This window comes from Chiloscyllium plagiosum, unplaced genomic scaffold (assembly GCF_037043375.1).
Source record: "Chiloscyllium plagiosum isolate Xiang-an unplaced genomic scaffold, Cpla_swu_hap1 HiC_scaffold_31, whole genome shotgun sequence".
In the NCBI taxonomy this organism is placed as follows: domain Eukaryota; kingdom Metazoa; phylum Chordata; class Chondrichthyes; order Orectolobiformes; family Hemiscylliidae; genus Chiloscyllium; species Chiloscyllium plagiosum.
This window is the reverse complement of record NW_028270169.1, coordinates 54,315,549-54,339,441: the sequence shown is the minus strand read 5'-3', so window position 1 is coordinate 54,339,441 and position 23,893 is coordinate 54,315,549. Positions and strand designations below refer to the sequence as shown.

Genomic DNA, 23,893 nt, shown 5'->3' with positions numbered 1-23,893 from the left:
GTTTTACAATATCTGCACTCACCAGTCGAGTTCATACAACGGTGTATCGATATGGTTAAGGCAGGAAGAATGGGTCAGCAAACACAGCAAGTTCAATCCTTGTAATGATGATTATTATACATCAGCAGCAAATAATAAGATAAGTGCAAAGAGTATTTGCCAGGTACAAAAATCAAGGCTTATTCTCTGAACGGGCGAAGCCTTCACAAAAAGATGGGCGTAATAATGGCACAAATGGTTCGATCTAATTGATATCACCGTGCCTTGGCTACAAGTTGACCAAGGTAGAGAAATAAAATTTCTAGAGTGCAGACTATTAACAATAGTAAGGTGGAATTTGGAGAGGGGAGTAGCCCCTGACATTTAAGGATGAAAGAAGGACATTAGTGAGTAAGGATATTATTCTTGGAAGTCTTATCTGTGTTGCTGTAGACAGGCGGGTCTTACTGCCCGTCCTTCAGAGGTAGGTGGCATCAGAGAGTGAGTAGCCTCCTCCTGTCTGACTTGTGATGTTGTGTGAGCTTGTGGGGAAGGTAAGAGTTGCAGTGTGTGTCTGTCAGGATCTCTGAATTCAGGAGGTCTCACTCCACTTGGACCCACAAGCAGAATGGCAAACCCAGTCAGTGTGCATGCTGGGACACCAGTGCATGCTGGGATACGTGCTGAGTAAGTGTACAGATTGACCTGGGGTATATGGGTGACCTCGAGGGACATAGAGTCATAGAGTCATAGAGATGTACAGCATGGAAACAGACGCTTCGGTCCAACCCATCCATGCCGACCAGATATCTCAACCCAATCTAGTCCCACCTGCCAGCACCCGGCCCATATCCCTCCAAACCCTTTTAAATATTGCAATCGTACCATCCTCCACCAGTTCGACTGGCAGCTCATTCCATACACGTACCATCCTCTGCGTGAAAACGTTGCCCCTTAGGTCTCTGTTATATTTTTCCCCTCTTACCCTAAAACTATGCCCTCTAGTTCTGAACTCCCCGACTCCAGGGAAAAGACTTTGTCTATTTATCCTATCCAAGCCCCTCATAATTTTGTAAACCTCTATATGATTGCACTGTTCATCCACACGAACTGGACAAGTGAACTATTCCCTTACTTCCTGTTTATTACAGTAAATAAGTTGTACTTTGGTGTGCAATAGTGAATTGGCTTTACTTTTTCAATTGGTTTGAATACTAATTGGTGTAAGGGACCACATTTCCTGGAGTGTAAACTGGAAAATGGAAGTTGCTACATTACTGTCTGTACTAGAAAGTTTTAATACAACTTGAAGGTCAAGTGAAGTTGTGTGGCAGACTGGTTAGCTATCTAAGTTTGTTACTTTTCAGAGTAGTGAAGTGGATACTTTGAATATGGCAGCGGAACTCTGAATCAAAAAACCCCTCTTCCTACAGCCTTTTGGATTTGCTTTTAAAGTGCAGTTTCACAGACTTGGGAGGCAGTGCACTCAGATACCTCTGCACTCTGTCTGTCAGCCTCCCCTCTCTTCCGAGTGAAAACCAGGCTAAGAAACCTAGAGATTTGATAGAAAGGATTCCAATACAACACCTAGGTACACCCAAACAGCTGCTGGATCATAGATCAAATCATGACTGCATGGACAATTTTGAGACATCATTGCTAAACTGTGAGAAACTCATCCCCTACCCCCATGCGGCCTGAAATTTGATTTACAGAATTGGTTTCTCCTTGACTATATTTTCCCAAACAACTAATCTGCAGAAACGAGTGCTAATGGCTGGCATGTTGGCTTCAATAGCTGCCTGGGGTAGTGTTCATTCTTGTCAGGTATCTTGGTGCCACCTGGTCTGCGTGGGCTTTGTGGGGATTGAGTACCTGGGGAGACTGGGTTAAAAATCACACAACACCAGGATATAGTCCAACAAGTTTAATTAGAAGCACTGACTTTCGTAGCACTGCTCCTTCATCAACCACCTGATGAAGGAGTGTCGCTCCGAAAGCTAGTGCTTCCAATTAAACCTGTTGGACTATAACCTGGTGTTGTGTGATTTTTAACTTTGTACACCCCAGTCCAACACCAGCATCTCCAAGTCATGGGGAGACAGGGAATGCCCTCAGGGCTTCAGGAACGGTGATAGTATTGTGAGGTAGAAAACAAGTTAGCAGATCATCTAGATGGTGTATTCCTTCAGTCAGGAAACTGCTACGGTAATGTCTCATTTTACTGTTAGTTCCTGAGCTGAGTGTGGTCAAGTTGAGGTGCCAGTGGCATTATGGGTAGGCTGTGTTTGGCTAAAAACAGACATGGTTTCTGTGAGCAAGTGGTGGGTAGGCAAAGTGGTTTGCTTTTCTCCCACACTGACTAATGGGTCAAATCTGAGGTCATCCTCTCAATTTAGGGTCAAATTTCAAACGAAGCCTCAAAGCAACTTGGCCTAATCTGAAGCCATTGCTAGGGAGAGGGATAGGGTTGGCAATTAGGCTGCGCTGTTGAAGATGGTGAATGCAAATTTAAGTCTTCACAGTGATTATTAAAAAGTAATTTCTGCCCATATAGTTATTGGACGTCAGACAAACCACCTACTGGTTTTGTGACAGTAGACGTAAGGGAGGTGCTAGTGAGCTGTCCAGGAAAAAGACGAATTGAAATGGAAAAAAGGAGTGTACAGAGTTGCTCCAGGATTCTGTGTTCCCTGGCTCCACCTCAGGTGAAAACCTGGCCCATTACAAAACCTGTCTGCCCTGCCATTGTACTCTTGCAGATGTTGGGGTGGGAGAAGGGAATGGGATGGTGGGAGTACAGTATGACTGGCTCTGGATGAGACTTTTGCTTCCATCTGAAAGGATGCCCCGTCTCTGAGAGCTGCAGGCCAATCTGATTGGTCAGAGGCCCTGTAGTCACAGCAGCGCCGGCGATGAGCAGTGGCTACTCTTGGGACTGCAGCTAGTGCCCGAGGAAGAGGGCATCTTGGTGGTTGGACTAAAGCTCTGTCCAGGGGTGTTTGGGTATCGGCCACTGTGGGCAAGGAGGGTGGCAGGCTAGGGTCAGGGGCAGATGAATACAGCAGGGGACCTCGAAAGGAGCTGTAGCCCCTGCTCCCTTTTCCCTGTGCCTGAAACCAATCCACCTCGTAGATGCTGCCAGGCTTGACCTGCTGTGTGCCAGTAGCGGTAGGGCATGGGATGAGATAGATCTGCGGCCATTTTTTTGCCAACAATAGGACCAAAAGTGAGAGAGACTTTGAATGCAACATGTTTCCTTCCTATCGGAAAGATGTTGTGAAACTTGAAAGGGTTCAGAAAAGATTTACAAGAATGTTGCCAGGGTTGGAGGGTTTGAGCTATAGGGAGGGGCTGAATAGACTGGGGCTATTTTCCCTGGAGTGTCAGAGGCTGAGGGGGTGACCTTATAGAGGGTTGTAAAATCATGAGGGGCATAGACAGGGTAAATAGACAAAGTCTTTTCCCTGGGGTGGGAGAGTCCAGAGCTAGAGGGCATAGGTTTAGGATGAGAGGGGAAAGATATAAAAGAGACCTGAGGGGCAATGTTTTCACGCAGAGGGTGGTACATGTATAGAATGAGCTGCCTGAGGAAGTGGTGGAGGCTGGTACAATTGCAACATTTAAAAGGCATTTGGATGGGTATGTGAATAGGAAGGGTTTGGAGGGATATGGGCCGGGGGCTGGTAGGTAGGACTAGATTGGGTTGTGATATCTGTTCGGCCTCGACAAGTTGGACCGAAGGGTCTGTTTTTGTGCTGTACATCTCTATGACTCTATGTTGCTTTCATCCCAGCTCCTTAACATGACAGACAGGTCAGAGGGTCCGCAATGGGTGAGGCATATACTTCATTTTACCATGTTCACCCAAACGACAGTGGAGTGTGGGAGGGGGAGGATGGAGGGAAAGCAGGAGGGGTATCATGGAATCTTGACTCTCAGGGTATGGCAAATCCTGGTGATATCGGGGCAGCCATCTTTTATTGGTATGCCTTTCACTCCATCCACGTGACCATGTATGGCCTTTGGCCTGTGACCTGTGAGGAACCTTTCCAACTGCTTGTTGAAATTGTTACAAACTGCATTCATGAGATTTTGATTGCTGAATTTTGTGTGTTTCTTGAAAGATTTTCTAAAGTGCATCAAGAGTGAAGATGAATGTGAGTGGGCCCTGATGAGGTTGAAGTGTGGAGTAATTTCAAGTTGTGTTAAAGCTGAGCACTTGACTGCTGATCAAAGTGAAAGAAAGTGAATGTAATATAAATGGGTATCTGTACTGTGTGCCTTTAAGGAAGCATAAATGGAGGGTGTAAATGCCTACGGCCATACTAGTCTGAAAACGCCCGATCTCGTCTGATCTCGGAAGCTAAGCAGACTCAGGCCTGGTTAGTACTTGGATGGGAGACCGCCTGGGAATACCAGGTGCAGTAGGCTTTTGCAGCCACCAGAGGCTGCTCATAGCTTCGCACTCACACTCCCATTCATCAAGCAATTTTAACTACTCACTCCGTCTCTCTGTCTCACTTTTGCAATCTGTTGGCAATTTCTTTCTGCATTCTCCTGCTGTACAGGATGAAACTGACAGGAAGAAGGAAGAGAAATTAAAAATAGGTGAGACAAGATGTAGCTGAAAATGTGTTGCTGGAAAAGCGCAGCAGGTCAGGCAGCATCCAAAGAGCAGGAGAATCGACGTTTCGAGCATGAGCCCTTCTTCAGGAATGAGGAAAGTGTGGCCAGCAGGCTAAGATAAAAGGCAGGGAGGAGGTGCTTGGGGGAGGGTGGTTGGAAATGGGATAGTGGAAGGAGGTCAAGGTGTGGGTGATAGGCCGGAGTGGGGTTGGGGACGGAGAGGACAGGAAGAAGATTGCAGGTGAGGAAGTTGGTACTGAGTTTGAGGGATTTGACTGAGACAAGGTGGGGGGAGGGGAAATCAGGAAACTGGAGAAATCTGAGTTCATCTCTTGTGGCTGGAGGGTTCCCCGGTGGAAGATGAGGCGCTCTTCCTCCAACCGTCGTGTTGCTATGGTCTGGCGATGGAGGATTCCAAGGACCTGCATGTCCTTGGTGGAGTGGGAGGGGGAGTTGAAGTGTTGAGCCACGGGGTGGTTGGGTTGGTTGGTCCGGGTGTTCCAGAGGTGTTCTCTGAAACGTTCCACAAGTAGGCGGCCTGTCTCCCCAATATAGAGGAGGCCACATCGGGTACAGCGAATACAGTAAATGATGTGTGTGGAGGTGCAGGTGAATTTGTGGTGGATATGGAAGGATCCCTTGGGGCCTTGGAGGGAAGTAAGGGGGGAGGTGTGGGCGCAAGTTTTGCATTTCCTGCCCTTGCAGGGGAAGGTGCCGGGAGTGGAGGTTGGGTTGGTGAGGGGTGTGGACCTGACGAGGGAGTCACGGAGGGAGTGGTCTTTTCGGAACGCTGATAGGGGAGGGGAGGGAAATATATCCCTAGGGTCCGTTTGGAGGTGGTGGAAATGATGACGGATGATACGATGTATATGGAGGTTGGTGGGGTGGTAGGTGAGCACCAGTGGGAGTGTGTCCTGGTGGCGATTGGAGGGGCGAGGCTCAAGGGCGGAGGAGCGGGAAGTGGAGGAGATGCGGGGGAGAGCATCGTCGATCACGTCGGGGGGAAATTGCGGTCTTTGAAGAAGCCTGGATGTAGACAAGATGTAGACTTTCTCCAGCTGAGCTGAGTGTGTTTGTGTGCTGCCAGTGGTCTGGAACTCCAGCTCCACGTTTGCTATTGTCTGATAGTCTGCTCTCTCAGAATGGGTATGGTGCCATCAATACAGCCTTAACCTTCCTCTCATGGTCATATATTTCCAAGCTTGGAGGGGAGCTTGCAGGCACTGGTGGTCCCATGTATCTGTAGCCCTTGTCCTTCTCGATGGAAGTGGTCGTGGGTTTGTCTGAGAATCTTTGGTGAATTTCTGCAGTGCATCATATAGATAGTACACACTGCTGCTACTGAGTGTTAGTGGTGCAGGGAGTGGTTGCTTGTGGATGTGGTGCTAATCAAGTGGGGATTGCTTTGTCCTGGATGGTGTCAAACTTCTTGAGTGTTGTTGGAGCTGTACTCATCCAGGCAAGTGGGGAGTATTCCATCACATACCTGACTTGTGCCTTCTAGATGGTGGACAGGCTCTGGGGTGTCATGAGATAAGGTACTCACTGTGGTATTCCTCGTCTCTGACTTGCTTTCGTCAACACAATATTTATATGGCTAGTCCAGTTCTGTTTCCGGTCAATGGCAACACCCCAGGATGTTGATAGGAGGGAATTACGCGTCCTACCGTCTTTAATAAAATCATCTTTTAATTCCACAAATTCATAGGATTCTGCGGTCTTCGTTGTCGTGGTCATATAATGATCAGTAGACTCTTTTCCACCCTATATTGAACTTGTATCATTGATATGTTACATTCACCTGGGTATCAAAGGGTGACTTCAAGGCTTTTGAATTTTCCCCAGTCTTTGTTTTCTGTTTGTCAGAGAGGTTTATGGTGATTACAGTTTGAAATGGTGTTTTTCCAATAGTGACAGGAGTATAGCAGTGTGTGGCCTCCTCTGGCTGGTTAAGTTGATCAGTTGTTAGTTTATCATTGTGCCGTTCAGCATGGGGAGGCTGTCAGTTTGCTTCACGTGGCCATGGAACTGAGAGGGGAAAAGCTGGGGCCATTCTGTCTCATGCAATATTTCAGCTGTGGGCTGTTTCTTTGTTCCGTTTCAGTTTGTTTCAGTTGCCTGTTGCAACTTCCACAACTCGCAACATCCCTGTGTCTCTCTGTCAGTAGCTATGTATTTTTTACAGCTCGTCAATACTCAATGCCAGCTTCACTTCTGACACCATGCTCTGTGATCAGCAGACAGCATCTGGTCAGAATGGATTGGTGTCATCGTGTCATATAGACCCTTTGGTCCAAATTGTCCAGGATGACCAGATATCCTAAACAGAACTCATTCCATTTGCCTGCATTTGGCCCATCTAAACCTTCCCGATCCATGTACCTACCTTTTAAATCACGTGACTACTTTACCACTTACTCTGGCAGCTCGTTCCATTCACGTACCACCCTCTGTGTGAAAAAGTGGCCCTCAGGTCCCAATTAAATCTTTTACCTCTCACCTTAAACCTACGCTCTCTAGTTTGGGGTCCACTACCCAGGGAAAAAGACCTTGCTATTCGCTTTATGCATGTCCTTCAGGATTTAAATCTGTGTAAGGTCACCCTTCAATTTTGATGCTTCAGGGAAAAAACGTCCCAGTCTATTCACCCTTTTGTTATAATTCAAACCTCCAGTCCCGGCAACATTGATGTAATTTTTTTCTGGACACTTTCTAGTTTAATAGCATCCTTCCTATTGACGTGCTGGGCAAGAGGAAAGAAATATTGCGATATAAATGTGCACCTTCAGTTAAATGCTATAAAGCACAGGGGAGAATGAGGACCAGAAGCATGTGTCTATATGGAGCCAGGACTGTAGGTTCTAAGTGTGTATGGCCATACTAGTCTGAAAATCCCTGATCTTGTCTGATCTCTGAAGCAAAACAGACTCCGGCCTGGTTAGTCCTTGGATGGGAGACCACCTGGGAATACCAGGTGCTGTAGACTTTTGCAGCCACCAGAGGCCGCTCACAGCTTAGCACTGTCACACTCCCATTCATCAAGCAACGTCCTTTTAACTACTCACTCCGTCTCTCTGTCTCTCTGTCTCACTTACTCTTGCCCAATTTCATTGTTCAACTTCTTCCCCCTGAAGAAGGGTTCCTGAAGAAGGGCTCATGCCCCGAAACGTCGATTCTCCTGCCTCTTGGATGCTGCCTGACCTGCTGCGCTTTTCCAGCAACACATTTTCAGCTTCTTCCCCCAATACACAAACACATCATTACTGCTTGAGATTGGAGCAAACGCACCAGGAACATCAAAGCAGCAAGTTTTTTTATTGAAGAGCACAAACAGTGGTTTTTGTTAAGTGATGCCTCACTTTCGATGATCACACCTCCCTGATTGATGTCAGCATTCCCCTGTTTTCTAACAATCGTCTAACTAGTGGTGTGGATAGGGCCTGAAAGCTGCAATATTGTGGTGAAGGCTTGTCAGGTGAAGGGAGTTTTACAATATCTGCACTCACCAGTCGAGTTCATACAACGGTGTATCGATATGGTTAAGGCAGGAAGAATGGGTCAGCAAACACAGCAAGTTCAATCCTTGTAATGATGATTATTATACATCAGCGCCAAATAATAAGATAAGTGCAAAGAGTATTTGCCAGGTACAAAAATCAAGGCTTATTATCTGAACAGGCGAAGCCTTCACAAAAAGATGGGTGTAATAATGGCACCAATGGTTCGATCTAATTGACATCACCGTGCCTTGGTTACAAGTTGACCAAGGTAGAGAAATAAAATTTCTGGAGTGCAGACTATTAACAATAGTAAGGTAGAATTTGGAGAGAGGAGTAGCCCCTGACATTTAAGGATGACAGAAGGACATTAGTGAGTAAGGATATTATTCTTGGAAGTCTTATCTGTGTTGCTGTAGACAGGCGGGTCTTACTGCCCGTCCTTCAGAGGTAAGTGGCATCAGAGAGTGAGCTAGGCTTGAGGATCTCTGAATTCAGGAGGTCTCACTCCACTCGGACCCACAAGCAGACTGGCAAATCCAGTCAGTGTGCATGCTGGGACACCAGTGCATGCTGGGACATGTGCTGAGTAAGTATACAGATTGACCTGGGGTATATGGGTGACCTCGAGGGACATAGAGTCATCGAGATGTACAGCATGGAAACAGACCATTTGGTCCAACCCGTCCATTCCGACCCGCTATCTCAACCTAATCTAGTCCCACCTGCCAGCACCCGGACCATATCCCTCCAAACCTTTCCTATTCATATACCCATCCAAATGCCTCTTAAATGTTGCAATTGTACCAGCCTCCACCATATCCTCTGGCAGCTCATTCCATACATATACCACCGTCTGCGTGTAAACGTTGCCCCTTAGGTCTCTTTTATATCTTTCTCCTCTCAACCTAAACCAGTGGTTAGCACTGCTGCCTCATAGCGCCAGAGACCCGGGTTCAGTTCCCGCCTCAGGCAACTGACTGTGTGGAGTTTGCACGTTCTCCCTGTGTCTGCGTGGGTTTCCTCCAGGTGCTCCGGTTTCCTCCCACAGTCCAAAAATGTGCAGGTTAGGTAAATTGGCAATGCTAAATTGCCCATAGTGTTAGGTAAGGGGCAAATGTATGGGTGGGTTGCGCTTCGGCGGGTTGGTGTGGACTTGTTGGGCCGAAGGGCCTGTTTCCACACTGTAAAGTAATCTAATCTAAACTAAAGTAATCTAAAGTAATCTAATCTAATCTATGCCCTCTAGTTCTGGACTCCCCGACCCCAGGGAAAAGACTTTGTCTATTTATCCTATCCATGCCCCTCATAATTTTGTAAACCTCTATAAGGTCTCCCCTCAGCCTCTGACGCTCCAGGGAAAACAGCCCCAGCCTGTTCACTCTCTCCCTGTAGCTCAGATCCTCCAACCCTGGCAACATCCTTGTAAATCTTTTCTGAACCCTTTCAAGTTTCACAACATCTTTCTGATAGGAAGGAGACTAGAATTGCATACAATATTCCAACAGTGGCCTAACCAATGTCCTGTACAGCCGCAACATGACCTCCCAACTCCTGTACTCAATACTCTGACCAAGGAAAGCATACCAAACGCCTTCTTCACTATCCTACCTGCAACTCCACTTTCAAGGAGCTATGAACCAGCACTCCAAGATCTCTTTGTTCAGCAACACTCCCTCGGACCTTACCATTAAGTGTGTAAGTTCTGCTAAGGTTTGCTTTCCCAAAATGCAGCACCTCGCATTTATCTGAATTAAACTCCATCTGGCACTTCTCAGCCCATTGGCCCATCTGGTCCAGATCCTGTTGTAATCTGAGGTAACCCTCTTCGCTGTCCACTACACCTCCAATTTTGGTGTCATCTGCAAACTTACTAACTCTTATGCTCGCATACAAATCATTTATGTAAATGACAAAAAGTAGAGGGCCCAGCACCGATCCTTGTGGTCACAGGCCTCTAGTCTGAAAAACAATCCTCCACCACCACCCTCTGTCTTCTAATTCTGAGCCAGTTCTGTATCCAAATGGCTAGTTCTCCCTGTATTCCATGAGATCTAAACTTGCTAATCAGTTTCCCATGCGAAACCTTGTCGAACGCCTTACTGAAGTCCATATAGATCACATCTACTGCTCTGCCCTCATCAATCTTCTTTGTTACTTCTTCAAAAAACTCAGTCATGTTTGTGAGACATGATTTCCCATGCACAAAGCCATTAAACTCCATGTTGTTGAAATTAGACCCTTTAGACAATGGGAGGTAGGTAGTGGTGCCCAGAAGGATCTGGTGAGGAGGCTGTTTGTTCTGAACGATTCCCAGATGGGAAAATCTTTAATTTTCAGAAACTTTGAATATAGGAGCAGGAGTAGGCCGTTCTGCCCTTTGAGCCTCTCTGCTATCCAATAAGATCATGGCTGATCATCCAATTCCATCCCATTTTCACTTTCTCCTTTGATCCCTTTTGCTGTAAGACCTCCTTTTGGAAACATTCAATGATTTGCTCGTAAATTGATTCCACCAGCAACTGATAGGAACTCACTGACATTGCACTACTATTTAACAGTATGTGGTAACTTTCCCTTTATCACCAACAGTGACTCACTGATAGTCTGAATATTAGTGATGATATTTGGTGGAACACTCTAACACCCTCCATGGGAACTAGTAATGATTCTATTAGATTAGATTCCCTACAGTGTGGAAACAGGCCCTTCAGCCCAACAAGTCCACACCGACCCTTCGAAGAGTAACCCACCCAGACCCATTTCCCTCTGACTAACACAGTTAACCTATGGGCAATTTAGCACGGCCAATTCACCTGACCTGCACATCTTTGGACTGTGGGAAGAAACCGGAGCACCCGGAGGAAACCCACGCAGAGAATTTGCAAACTCCACACAGACAGTCACCCGAGGCTGGAATCAAACCAGGGTCCCTGGCACTGTGAGGCAGCAGTGCTAACCACTGAGCCACCATGCCACGCCCCCTCCCCCCCCCCCCCACCTTACTTATTGACATTTTCTCAGATTGAGAAATGTCCCCTCCGCTCCCAACCCCACACTTGAAAAGGTGAGGTCAGACCCTCGCTCAATGATTCCTTGAACAGGCCCACTCTCCAGACCTCCTCAGATTCACCTGTGACCTCTGACTCCATGTGAAGGTGACAAAGGCTCTGTGATGGGAGCCTCAATGTGATATGATTTCAGACTTTTCACATCAACAAGGCTGCCTGAGTTACAAATCCCCTCCTCAAGTGAATGGGGAATGTTAGAATTTCTGGCCCTTTGGTTAGGCCACAGAGTATTGCATTGAGTTGTGGTCACTGCAGTACAGGAAGGATGTGGAAGCTTTGGAGAGGGTGCCGAAGAGGTTTACCAGGATGCTGCCTGGATTAGAGAGTGTGAGCTATAAGGTGAGGCTAGAAAACCTCAGGTTGTTTTCTCTGGAGCGGCAGAGGCTGAGGGGAGACTTGATGGAAGTCTCTAAAAGTATGAGATGCATAGATAGGATTGATGGTCAGAATCTTTTTAACAGAGCTGAAATGTCTAATACCAGGGGGCACACATTTATGGCGAAAGGGGGAACATTCAAGTGAGATGAGGGGCAAGTTTTTTTTACATAGAGAGTGGTACGAGTCTGGAACACACTGCCTGGGCTGATGGTGAAGGCAGATACGACAGGGATGTTTAAGGGACTTTTAGATCAACACATAAATATGCAAGGAATGGAGAGATATGGACCAAGGGCAGGCAGAAGGGATTAGTTTAATTTGGCGTCATGTTCGGCACAACATTGTGGGCCGAAGGGCCTGTTCCTGTGCTGTACAGGACTTTGTTCTCTGCTGTAAGACCAGAGGAAGACTGGATGGTGGACTGTGGAGGTTTGGTGCTGATCGTGCCTCCCTTCGGTCAAGGAGATGTTGAGGTGTCTGCTGTTTGCAACGAAACTCGGTGAGTGGGAGGAGACCCTGTCCCTCTCAGAAAACCCCCAGTAAATCGTCTCATTCTCTGTTTCCAGCTGGAGTTTTGTACTGTCATCCTTTGGCACTGCCGCAGTCACGTTCACAACGGGTGCGCTGGGATTCTGGGCACCCATCTTCCTGCTGCGAGCACAGGGCACCAATGCCACCCCTCAGCACACAGCCAGCAAGTCACAGGACAGGTAAGTGTGGCCAGAACTCGTCTCTCAATGAACCATAATCATTTAGGGGCTGTTGGTATGCAGAGTAGTTCCAAGGCCTGGACGATAAAACTAACTTATATACTGAATGCCTGTAAGGAACCAAGGCACAATGTTTTTTTTTTAACTTTCAAGAGCTACTTTTAGATTTTCCCAGGCTAATTTTGTTTTTCAGAGTCTCCTTTTTCATTCATTTATTGGGTGATGTCAGTCATGTCATTATAATACCTCAGTGCTTGTGTGGTAGTGTGAGCTATTTATCTGCGCGTGAAAGCAGAATTAGAATAATTCATCAATATCCTCAACAATTACCAATTTTCCAATTTATTTAAAGTCACAGTGCATAAGAAAAGCATTACTTTCTTATAATGAATTAGTTACTAATTCATTTCTTATACACCACTGTAACTTAATGGGTATAAGACAGGCATATATTATTCTCTCTCACTCAGTCACTTTCACACACCCCCCTCTATGCACTGACTCACCCACTCATTTTCCTTCTAACTTCCCCTCTTCACTGCTCCACCTATCACACACTGTTTCTTCCCATGTTCATTGCTGATAGGTTCTTTCTGAGCCTCTCAGCAACTAATGTGAGAGAGAAGTGGCCTGTGATTGGAGGAACACAGCTCCTCCCCATTTCTGCCCACTCTAGTTCATGATGGGAGTGACCTTTCCCTGATTAGTGATTCTCCCCCAAATTGAATTTTTACGGCCATTTTGGTGGCTTTTGTGGGGTTTGGGGGGGGGGAAGAGTGGGGTAAATGTTCCTGCCACCCTCCTGTGTTTAAGTCCCGTAAGGAAGGAAAACCAAGTGGCCTCCTTTGCATAGTCTGGCCTATACGTGACTCCATTCCTAAACCAATATGCTTGAGTCTTAGTGGCCTGTAAAATGGATGTCAACCCTGCTGGATGTCAAACTTGTGAATCAACCTTGCTTCAAGAAGTGCTGAGTAAGAATTCAAGAAATGGCAGGTCTAGATCATTCCAGAACAATGAGTCGATTCCTCCATTCCAAACGATCATGGCTGAACCTGGCCTTCACGTTTATTTTCCCATCTGCTTCCTGGAGGGTGGGATTTCCTAAACTCTGTCTATTCCCAGTCTCAAACATACTTAAGGATAGAACACCCATAAGCCTTAGGGATAGATATTTCCATCACCATCTTTTAGAGTCAAGTAAGTTCTCTACATCTCAGTCCTAAACAATCTGACCCTTACCCTGGAAGTGTACCCTACCCTGCGTTTTCTATTCCCCACCTGGAAGAAGAAACAATCCCTCAGCATTGATTCTGTGCAAGCAGTTTCCGAGTCCTGTCTCTCTCTCTCTCTCAACGCAATCACCTTTCATTCTTTAAATCACCAGACAATATTGGCCCAACTTATACAGCCTCTCATTATAGGACAGTCCCCGCATCCCAGAACTCGGTCTAGTGAGCTGTCACAGTGCAAGCACATTTTTCTTTAATTGTGGATGAAAATCAACCACAGAAAGTGGGCAATAAATGCCAGCCTTTCCATGGTGCCTCTCCCTAAGTGGAAATCTTTTGAAAACTCAATTCCTTGTCCCACTCCTTCAAACAACACTTACCATTAGGACCATTAAATGGCAGCACATTGGGAGGCCGAGTGGCAGTCATTCTGATAGGGACAGAGGGAGACTTCTCTGCTTGCTCCTCTTTTCCCTTTAATCTCTGTCTGTGGTTACCTTGAATCTGCATGGATCTAACAGATTTTTCTAGGCTGGAGGACAGAGAGGAGTCATAGAGTCAATGCAGCACAGATACAAACCCTTCGATCCAACTTGTCATTATAGATTAGATTAGATTCTCCACGGTGTGTCGCTAGACCCTGGCCACACGACACCTGGAGGAAGAGCGCCTCATCTTCTGCCTAGGAACCCTCCAACCACACAGGATGAATGTAGATTTCTCCAGCTTCCTCATTTCCCCTCTCCCCACCCTTATCTCAGTCCCAACCCTCAGATTCAGCACCGCCCTCTTGACCTGCAATCTTCTTCCCGACCTCTCTGCCCCCACCCCCTCTCCGGCCTATCACCCTCACCCTCACCTCCTATCGTATTCCTAGTGCCCCTCCTCCAAATTCGCTTCCCCAAATTCCCTTGCCCCTACCTTTTATCTTAGCCCGCTTGGCGCACCAGCCTCATTCCTGAAGAAGGGCTTATGCCTGAAACGTCGATTCTCCTGCTCCTTGGATGCTGCCTGGCCTGCTGTGTTTTTCCAGCACCACATTTTTCAGCTCTATATTTACCCCTGACTAATACTGTGGCCAATTCACCTGACCTGTACATCTTTGTATTGTGGGAGGAAACCGGAGAAAATCCACGCAGACACGGGGAGAATGTGCAAACTTCACACAGGCAGGCGGGAATCGAACCCAGGACCCTGGTGCTGTGAGGTAGCAGTGCTAACTGCTGTGCCACCATGCCGCCCCATTGTAGGGATTATAGAATACCTACAATGTGGAAACAGGCCATTTGGCCCAACAAGTCCACACCGACCCTGTGAAGAGTAACCCACCCAGACCCACTCTACATTTCCCATCACGAATGCACCTAACCTATTCATCCCTGAACATATGGGCAATTTAGTACAGCCAATTCACGTAATCAATGCTGACTGCATTGTCAAACTAAACTAGTCCTACTTGCCTGCATTTGGTCCATATCCAAACCTTTCCTATTCATGTACCTATCCAAATGCCTTTCAAATTTTGTAACTGTACCCACATCCATAACTGCCTCTGGAAGTTTATTCCACACACAAACCACTCTGTGTCAAAAAAATTGCCCCCATGTCCTTTTCAAATTTTTTCCTCTCACCTTAAAAATATGCGCCCTAGTTTTGAACTCCCCCACCCTAGGGAAAAAAACCTTGGCTATTCACCCTATCCCTCCCCCTCATGATTTTATAAACCTCTATAAGGTCACCCCTCAGCTTCCAACACTCCAAGGAAAATAGCCCCAGCCTATTTAGCCTCTCCCTATAGCTCAAACCCTCCAACCCTGGCAGCATCCATGTAAGTCTTTTCTGAACCCTTTCACATTTCACAACATCCTTCATATAAAAGGGAGATTGCGTGCAATATTTCAAACCTGGCCTAACCAATGTCCTATGCAGCTGCAACATGACCTCCCAATTCCTATCCTCAATGCTCTGACTAATAAAGGCAAGCATACTAAATGATCCTATCAACCTGTGACTCCACTTTCAAGCAATTATGAAGGAGACTCAAAGGTCTCTTTGTTCAGCAACACTCCCTAGGACCTTACCATTAAGTGTATAAGTCCTGATTTGCTGCACCTCACATTTATCTAAATTAAACTCCATCTGATCAAGGTCCTGTTGTAGTCTGAGGTAACCTTCTTCACTCTCCACTACATCTCCAATTTACTAACTATACCTCCTATGTTCACACCCAAATCATTTATATAAATGACAAAAAGCAGTGGACCCAGCACCAATCCTTGTGGCACTCAACTGGTTACAGGCCTCCAGTCTGAAAGGCTACCACCTTCTACCTTCAAGCCCACTGGTTCCAACTGGCTAATTCTCCCTGTATTCCATGTGATCTAACCTTGCTAACCAGTCTACCATGAGGAACTTTGTCAGATGCCTTACTGAAGTCCATGTAGATCATGTCCACTGTTCTGCCCTCATCAATCTTCTTTGTTACTTCTTCAAAAAACTCAATCAAGTTTGTGAGATCTGATTTCCCATGAAAAAAGCCATGTTGACTATTCCTAATCAGTCCTTGTCTTTCCAAATACATGTAAATCCTGTTCCTCAGGATTCCCTCCAACAACTTGCCCACCACCGATGTCAGGCTCACCGGTCTATAGTTCCCTGGCTTGTCTTAACCGCCTTTCTTAAACAGTGGCACCATGTTAGCCAACCTCCAGTCTTTCAGCACCTCACCTCATACAAATATCTCAGCCAAGGTCCGAGCAATCACAGAGTTCTAGGGTACCCCTGATGAGGTCCCAGGGATTTGTCCACCTTTATGCATTTTAAGACGTCCAGCATCTCCTCCTCTGTAATATGGACATTTTTCAAGGTATCACTATTTATTTCCCCACTATCTTCCATGTCCTTCTCCACAGTAAACACAGATGCGAAATACTTGTTTAATATCAACCCCCTCTCCTACAGTTCCACAAATGGGCCGCCTTGCTGATCTTTGAGGGGCCCTATTCTCTCTCATTACTCTTTTTTGCTTAATGTATTTGTAGAATCCCTTTAGATTCTCCTTAACCCTATTTGCCAAAGCTATCTCATGTCCTCTTTTTGCTCTCCTGATTTCCCTCTTAAATTTTACTCCTACTGCCTTTATACTCTTCTAAGGATTCACTCGATCCCTGCTATCTGTGCCTGACATCTGCTTCCTTCTTTTTCTTAATCAAAATCTCAATTAAATCAGAGAAATCTATTTTACAGGTACGGCAGGTAATAAGGAAGGCAAATGGAATTTTGGCATTTATTGCTAAAAGAATAGATATCAAAGTAGAGACCTTGCTGAAATTCTACAAGGCATTAGTGAGACAGCACCTGGAGGATTGTGTGCAGTTTTATCCTCTTACTTGAGCGATGTAGTTGCATTGGAGGCAATTCACAGGAGGCTCACTGGATTGATTCCAGAGATAATTGTCTCTAGGAAGAGAGATTGAGCAGTTTAGGCCAATACTCTCTCTGGAGTTTAGAAGAATGAGAGGCGATATAATTGAGGTATGAAAGTTGTGAAAGAGGACTGACAATGTCGACATAGAAGGGATATTGCCCTTGTGATAGGGCAATATTGCCAAGTGCTGATAGGTCACATGGGCAAGTATTTCATATTAGTTAGTCATATACCAAAAATTACATTTGATTCCTTTACAATTGACATGAACTCTTAAACATTCTTTTCGAGTGTTCTTCAAACCAATTACAGGTACTTGGTCATTTTAAAACTATTAGTTTTCCTAATGGTATTGTTTCTTGGTCAGTGAGAACCTGCTTTTACGAGGCTAACAGCAGCAAAACAAATTATCCAACAAATTGTGGTGACTTGAACCTCAATGCATAACGTCCTTGCTACAATACTTTTTACACACACTTAATTGGAAAGGTCCTTTAATTGACTCTGATTTGCCTTCGGTGTTGGGCGAACTTATCGTTTGGGAGTGCAGGGGTTGAAAACTTCCATTTCTTAAGCAGAGGAATGTAAAGGATCACAGCACAGCCTGAGCATTACCAGGGAGGCTGGATGTATTGATGCTGTATCAGCTCATGCTGCTGATACTGCTGTGTGCCCATTGCTCACTGCAGTGACTCTATATTCCACCCTCCCTTCTGCTTTGTATAGTTTAATATTTGGAGCCATAACGTGCGTGACCGGGATCCTCGGGATCGGAATTGGAGCTGCACTTTCAAAGCACTTTAAAAAGAAGAGTAGCAGAGCTGACCCTCTCATCTGTGCAGCAGGCATGTTGAGCTCTAGTCCCTGCCTCTACCTTGCCATTGTACTGGCTAAACATAGCACTGCAGCGACATATGTAAGTATTGATATTACGCTACACCACTCTTAATGAAACCCGAAGTTACTCCTGAAATAGCTCTATACTACTCTAAACCTGATATTAATCCTAATATCACTGATATTATATTCTGATATTAATCCTGATATCACTGTTTATAGTGCATCACTCTTACTATCACTCTATAATACTCTGAATTAATCCTGACATTACTCTTTCTATTACTCTGGTTTAACTATAGTACTGCCTTTGTAAATAAGCCTCTAGGAGTCGCTCCGATCTACTTTAATGGTTGGTTAAGAACAACTTCATCAGGAGATCACAAGATGTGACAGAACTATTAATAAGAATTGCTTCTAATAATTTACATTTTTCATAAGAAGAAATTGACATTTCTATAGCACCTTCCACAACGTCAAGATTTCCCAAAGATTCACAACTGGTTTTTGAAATGTAGTTACTATTTTGGTGCATAAAATGTGGCAATTTATACACAGCAAGCTCCAGAAATTCCTGTGTGCTAATAATTATATGATCAGTTTTAGTAATATTGGCTGAAGCATAAGATTGAGCAAGACCCTGGGGAAATCTCACATTGTGCATGAGATTGTTTCCATTCCCTGAAAGGAGAGCTAGACACGTGACCTCCAGTTACCACAGCTGTCGTCTTTTTGAGATAAGTGTGACAAGGGAGATTTCCATTTTGTCCCCACTGACTTTCATCTTGCTGGGGCTCCTTGATGCCAGGCTCGTGACCTTGATTTTCTATTCTTCTGTGTGTAGCTCATTTGAAATTTTAAATAAAGGGAACTGTTCAGGAGCTGTGAGTTGATAATTTGAAGGTGTAATCATTCACTGACTTCCTGAGACAGTGCTCATGTCCAATCTCTATTGATAGCTGAAACCTCTCCCCCCCCCCACCCACATCACCCCTCCCCTCCTCCACATATACACACACGTACAGACAAACAGAAAGGCACACACAGATAAACATGCACACACAGACAGAATCACATACACACAGGCAGAGAGTAACACACACACACAGACTAATGTAGAGACACAGACTGAGAGGCTCACACGCAACTCAGACACACATTCACCCCGAGAGACATACACACATATAGAGACGCAGATTCAGACACATACACACAAACAGAGAGACACACAAAGACACATATCCAGAGAGAGAGAAAGAGAAACACATATTCAGAGTCACACACATACACAAACACTGACAGAAAGGGAGAGACACACACAGGCGGACATGTTCAGAGTTGCACACACAAACAGAAACACACATGGATACAGGAACGCAGACAGACACACAGACAACACAAACGCATACAATAGAGGAAGACAACTGGAAGCTGAGTATTTTCTCAGTGACAATGTTATTCGTAATAAAATAATTTGGGGTTTTGCCCTGCCCACAGTTACAGCCAAAATCCTGGTATATCATTAGACAAAGCTGCTGCACGGATACTGCGGAAAGGACTGCAACACACTGAGTGGGCAAGTGCCAGGTCTGAATGGCTGCTGAAGGCAGTAATATATCTTCCAGCCAGTAGATGGTGACACTGTATGTAATAAAAAGTGAAACAAGTTTAAAACCTGGAGAAAGCTGAGTTACAGGTTCACATGAATACAGGATTTCATGATCTTTTATAGGCCCTGTCAGCACTAAGCCTAACTAACCTCCCCATAGGTGCCATCTTACCCAATTCCTGCAGGAAAAATACATTATTTAAAGAGGCAAACATTTTCAGAAGAAAGCATTTCCGCAATTTATCCCTAAAATTCCCTTTCCCTTTAAATAATTTATCTCAGACTTTTCTTAAGTTATTTATCCAAATCGTATACTCACCAGTTCCTACATGGTCTTGTTGATACTGTGTATTGAGGTAAACACCACAGCAAGTATATACGAACACTAAGGATCTATATGATGGGTTTATCAGCCAGTTTTACTTCCGTGGCGTTCTCTGATTCAGTTTAGATTAGATTACTTACAGTGTGTAAACAGGCCCTTCGGCCCAACAAGTCCTCTGAAGAGCAACCCACCCAGACCCATTCCCCTACATTTATCCCTTCACCTAACACTATGGGCAATTTATCATGACCAATTCACCTAACATGCACATCTTTGGACTGTGGGAGGAAACCCATGCAGACAGGGGAAGAATGTGCAAACTCCACACCAACAGTTGCCTGAGGTGGGAATTGAACCCAGGTCTCAGGCGCTGCAAGGCAGCAGTGCTAACCACTGTGCCACCGTGCCATGTATGAGGAAACACAATTGTATCTGTACATTACACAGGCTTCTAGAACACACCACTCTCCACAATATGCATAACCCACTGAGCAGAAACTTACAGAGTCCTGAATGATGAAGACGATGATGGGAAATCTGGGAGAGTCCTGTGAGGAGTTAAACAAGACCTTTCCCAATGTCGGGACCAATTTGCTGCATGTTCCATCAGAATTCTAGGCACTGAGATCAGATACTCACTGGGGAATGGGGAAATATCGATTATTGGGAATTATTGCTCACTATCACCCCCAGTGGCTGCACAGTGCACCTCATTAAGATGTAGTTTTCTCTCTGATTACATCCTGTTGCGATGCTGCTTCCTGGTTACTGTGTCTAGGCACAGGCTCCCAAGCCACAGACGGGACCAGGCTGCTCACTTGCTCTCTCCCTTACTCAGTGCCTACCTGCATGTGGCACAGTGGCTTAGTGGTTAGCATTACTGCCTCACAGTACCAGGAACCCTGGTTCGATTCCAGCCTCAAATCTCTCCGAATCTGCGTGGGTTTCCTCTGGATGCTCCAGTTTCCTCCCACCATGTAAATATGTATAGCTTAGGTGGATTGGCTGTGCTAAATTGCCCTCTAGTGTCCAGGAGATGTGCAGGCTAGGTGGATGAGACATGGGAAATGCAGGGTTACAGGGATAAGGTGGGCCTTGGTGGGATGCTCCAAGGTGGGTCGATGTGCACTCAATGGGCCGAATGGTCTGCTTCCACACCATAGGGGTACTCAGAAGTCTGCCACCAGTTTTGTGGGCTGTTTTCTCCGGGAATGAAAGAAAGAAGATGAAAATTTGCGGCACAGCTGGTAAGGGTGGATGACAGGTGGTGAGGTATGCCAAGTGAGTGAGTAGGCTGCACAGAGGCCCATGTGTGGTCAGTAGAGTGGGGGCGGGATTGGGGCGGGTGAGAGCAAGGAAGGGAAGATTGGGAGAGCAGGAGCCTCAGTGGAAGCTGGGCACAGTTGCTTCAGAGTGGGAGGTCTCAGATAGAAGATGGTGGCACTTAACTGGGCAGAGAGGAGACATTCATTGATCACCTCTTTACATTGCTGGGTATTTCTCCACACTGCACTGACCCAGGTGGCAGTCTTGGCCCAGGCTGCCATGGCCTAGTGTTGTGTCCTTCTCTGTTGGTCCAGGGGGTAGAGGATGAACCTTACCCCCTCCCTGCATCCAGCAGGACTCTGCTTGGAAAGTGGAGTGCCCATTATCCCTTCTCTGCTACACCCTGAACCGTGTGGGTCAGCTCTAGACTGGGCTGTGTTGGTCCAGTGCCTTTTGAAGATGGCACTGTTGCCAGGGATGCCAGTCCATTCAGGATACCCAGGCAGTAGAGAGTTCTTTGGGCTGCAGCACCTGGTGGAATCTGGCTAGTATTGGATGAGAAAGGTGCCGTGGGTTGGGGGTAGGGGTGGGTTGTTAAGGAGACAGGTTTGGGACGACAATGTGAGAAACCTCACTAGGCCTCAGGGAGAGGAAAGCCTCCATGAAATTTGCTGTAATTGACACATTGCCTGAATCATGGTAAGATTCAGGCCCACGGTACACGAACCAGTGTTGCCTGATCGAAGTCACTGACAGGACTATGTTAATGCCATGTGCACGGATTTTAATGGAGAGTCCCTCATGCATAGTCATTGCTTCACACATGTATACGTCTTTCTATATGTCTGCTCCCAAGGTAAAGCACTCACATTGATCAGAAACGATTTTGACACTCTGCTTTTTCTCACAAAAAAAGACAAGTTCTCTTACAGGCACTGTGCAAATGAGTAGTCTAATCACACGACCAATGGCAGAAACTGCTGTTGGTCAAAAATGGATTTCTCGATTTCAGGATTTCTTTAGCAACATAGTTAACAGATTGCACACACTGAACAACTGAGCAACTGTGTGGAATAGACCCTCATAATACACAAACTGGTGTATTATAGCCTTCTACACACCCTTCTATAAGAGTCATACCTAATATAGAGTCTGAGAATTTATGAGCTTGTATAATTCAGCACCTACCATATATAACTCATTGCTTGACTATAGTTACAAAACTGGTCTAATATTAGACAAGGTGTATTCCAGCTGTAGTGAGTTTACGGTTCAGGTTCATCAGGAAGTAAAAGAATTGTGCAAATCCATAAACAATACCCCTGGGCAGTGTATCATTCTGGCCCGGGAGTGTTGTATTCTGTGTGTGCCTGGCCCAGGCAGTGTATCATTCTGTGTGTGCCTGGCCCGGGCAGTGTATCATTCTGTACGTGCGTGGCCCGGGAGTGTTGTATTCTGTGTGTGTCTGGCCCGGGCAGTGTATCATTCTGTGTGTGTCTGGCCCGGGAGTGTTGTATTCTGTGTGTGTCTGGCCCGGGCAGTGTATCATTCTGTGTGTGCCTGGCCCGGGCAGTGTATCATTCTGTGTGTGCCTGGCCCGGGCAGTGTATCATTCTGTGTGTGCCTGGCCCGGGCAGTGTATCATTCTGTACGTGCGTGGCCCGGGAGTGTTGTATTCTGTGTGTGTCTGGCCCGGGCAGTGTATCATTCTGTGTGTGTCTGGCCCGGGCAGTGTATCGTTCTGTGTGTGCCTGGCCCGGGCAGTGTATCATTCTGTACGTGCGTGGCCCGGGAATGTTGTATTCTGTGTGTGTCTGGCCCGGGCAGTGTATCATTCTGTGTGTGTCTGGCCCGGGCAGTGTATCATTCTGTGTGTGCCTGGCCCGGGCAGTGTATCATTCTGTGTGAGCCTGGCCCGGGCAGTGTATCATTCTGTGTGTGCCTGGCCTGGGCAGTGTATCATTCTGTACGTGTCTGGCCCGGGCAGTGTATCATTCTGTACGTGTCTGGCCTGGGCAGTGTATCATTCTGTGTGTGTCTGGCCTGGGCAGTGTATCATTCTGTATGCGCCTGGCCTGGGCAGTGTATCATTCTGTACGTGCCTGGCCTGGGCAGTGTATCATTCTGTGTGTGTCTGGCCTGGGCAGTGTATCATTCTGTACGTGCCTGGCCTGGGCAGTGTATCATTCTGTGTGTGTCTGGCCTGGGCAGTGTATCATTCTGTGTGTGTCTGGCCCGGGCAGTGTATCATTCTGTATGCGCCTGGCCTGGGCAGTGTATCATTCTGTACGTGCCTGACCTGGGCAGTGTATCATTCTGTGTGTGTCTGGCCCGGGCAATGTATCATTCTGTACGTGCCTGGCCTGGGCAGTGTATCATTCTGTGTGTGTCTGGCCCGGGCAGTGTATCATTCTGTCTGTGTCTGGTCCGGGCAGTGTATCATTCTGTGTGTGTCTGGCCCGGGCAGTGTATCATTCTGTATGTGTCTGGCGCAGGCAGTGTATCATTCTGTACGTGCCTGGCCCGGGCAGTATATCATTCTGTGTGTGCCTGACCCGGGCAGTGTATCATTCTGTACGTGCCTGGCCTGGGCAGTGTATCATTCTGTGTGTATCTGGCCTGGGCAGTGTATCATTCTGTATGTGCCTGGCCCGGGCAGTGTATCATTCTGTGTGTGTTTGGCCCGGGCAGTGTATCATTCTGTGTGTGTCTGGCCCGGGCAGTGTATCATTCTGTGTGTGTCTGGCCTGGGCAGTGTATCATTCTGTGTGTGTCTGGCCTGGGCAGTGTATCATTCTGTGTGTGTCTGGCTCGGGCAGTGTTTCATTCTGTATGTGCCTGGCCCGGGCAGTGTATCATTCTGTACGTGTCTGGCCCGGGCAGTGTATCATTCTGTACGTGTCTGGCCTGGGCAGTGTATCATTCTGTGTGTG

General features: G+C 46.4%; 1 protein-coding gene, 1 non-coding gene and 1 pseudogene across 2 annotated transcripts in view; all 3 read left to right on the top strand.

Annotated features, from left to right (window-relative positions):
• Positions 1 to 23,893, top strand: part of LOC122564163 (protein spinster homolog 3-like) — a 255,278-nt gene that overhangs the window by 154,573 nt on the left and 76,812 nt on the right. Inside the window, exons 7-8 of the mRNA XM_043718810.2 lie at positions 12,121 to 12,264; positions 17,650 to 17,839. Coding sequence (XP_043574745.2) covers positions 12,121 to 12,264; positions 17,650 to 17,839 — 334 coding nt within the window. The remainder of the gene's footprint in view (positions 1 to 12,120; positions 12,265 to 17,649; positions 17,840 to 23,893) is intronic.
• Positions 4,295 to 4,413, top strand: LOC148141927 (5S ribosomal RNA). Its single transcript, XR_015752425.1, has one exon. It is a non-coding gene; the product is annotated as a 5S ribosomal RNA (ribosomal RNA).
• On the top strand, positions 7,476 to 7,594 carry LOC148141926 (5S ribosomal RNA; annotated as a pseudogene).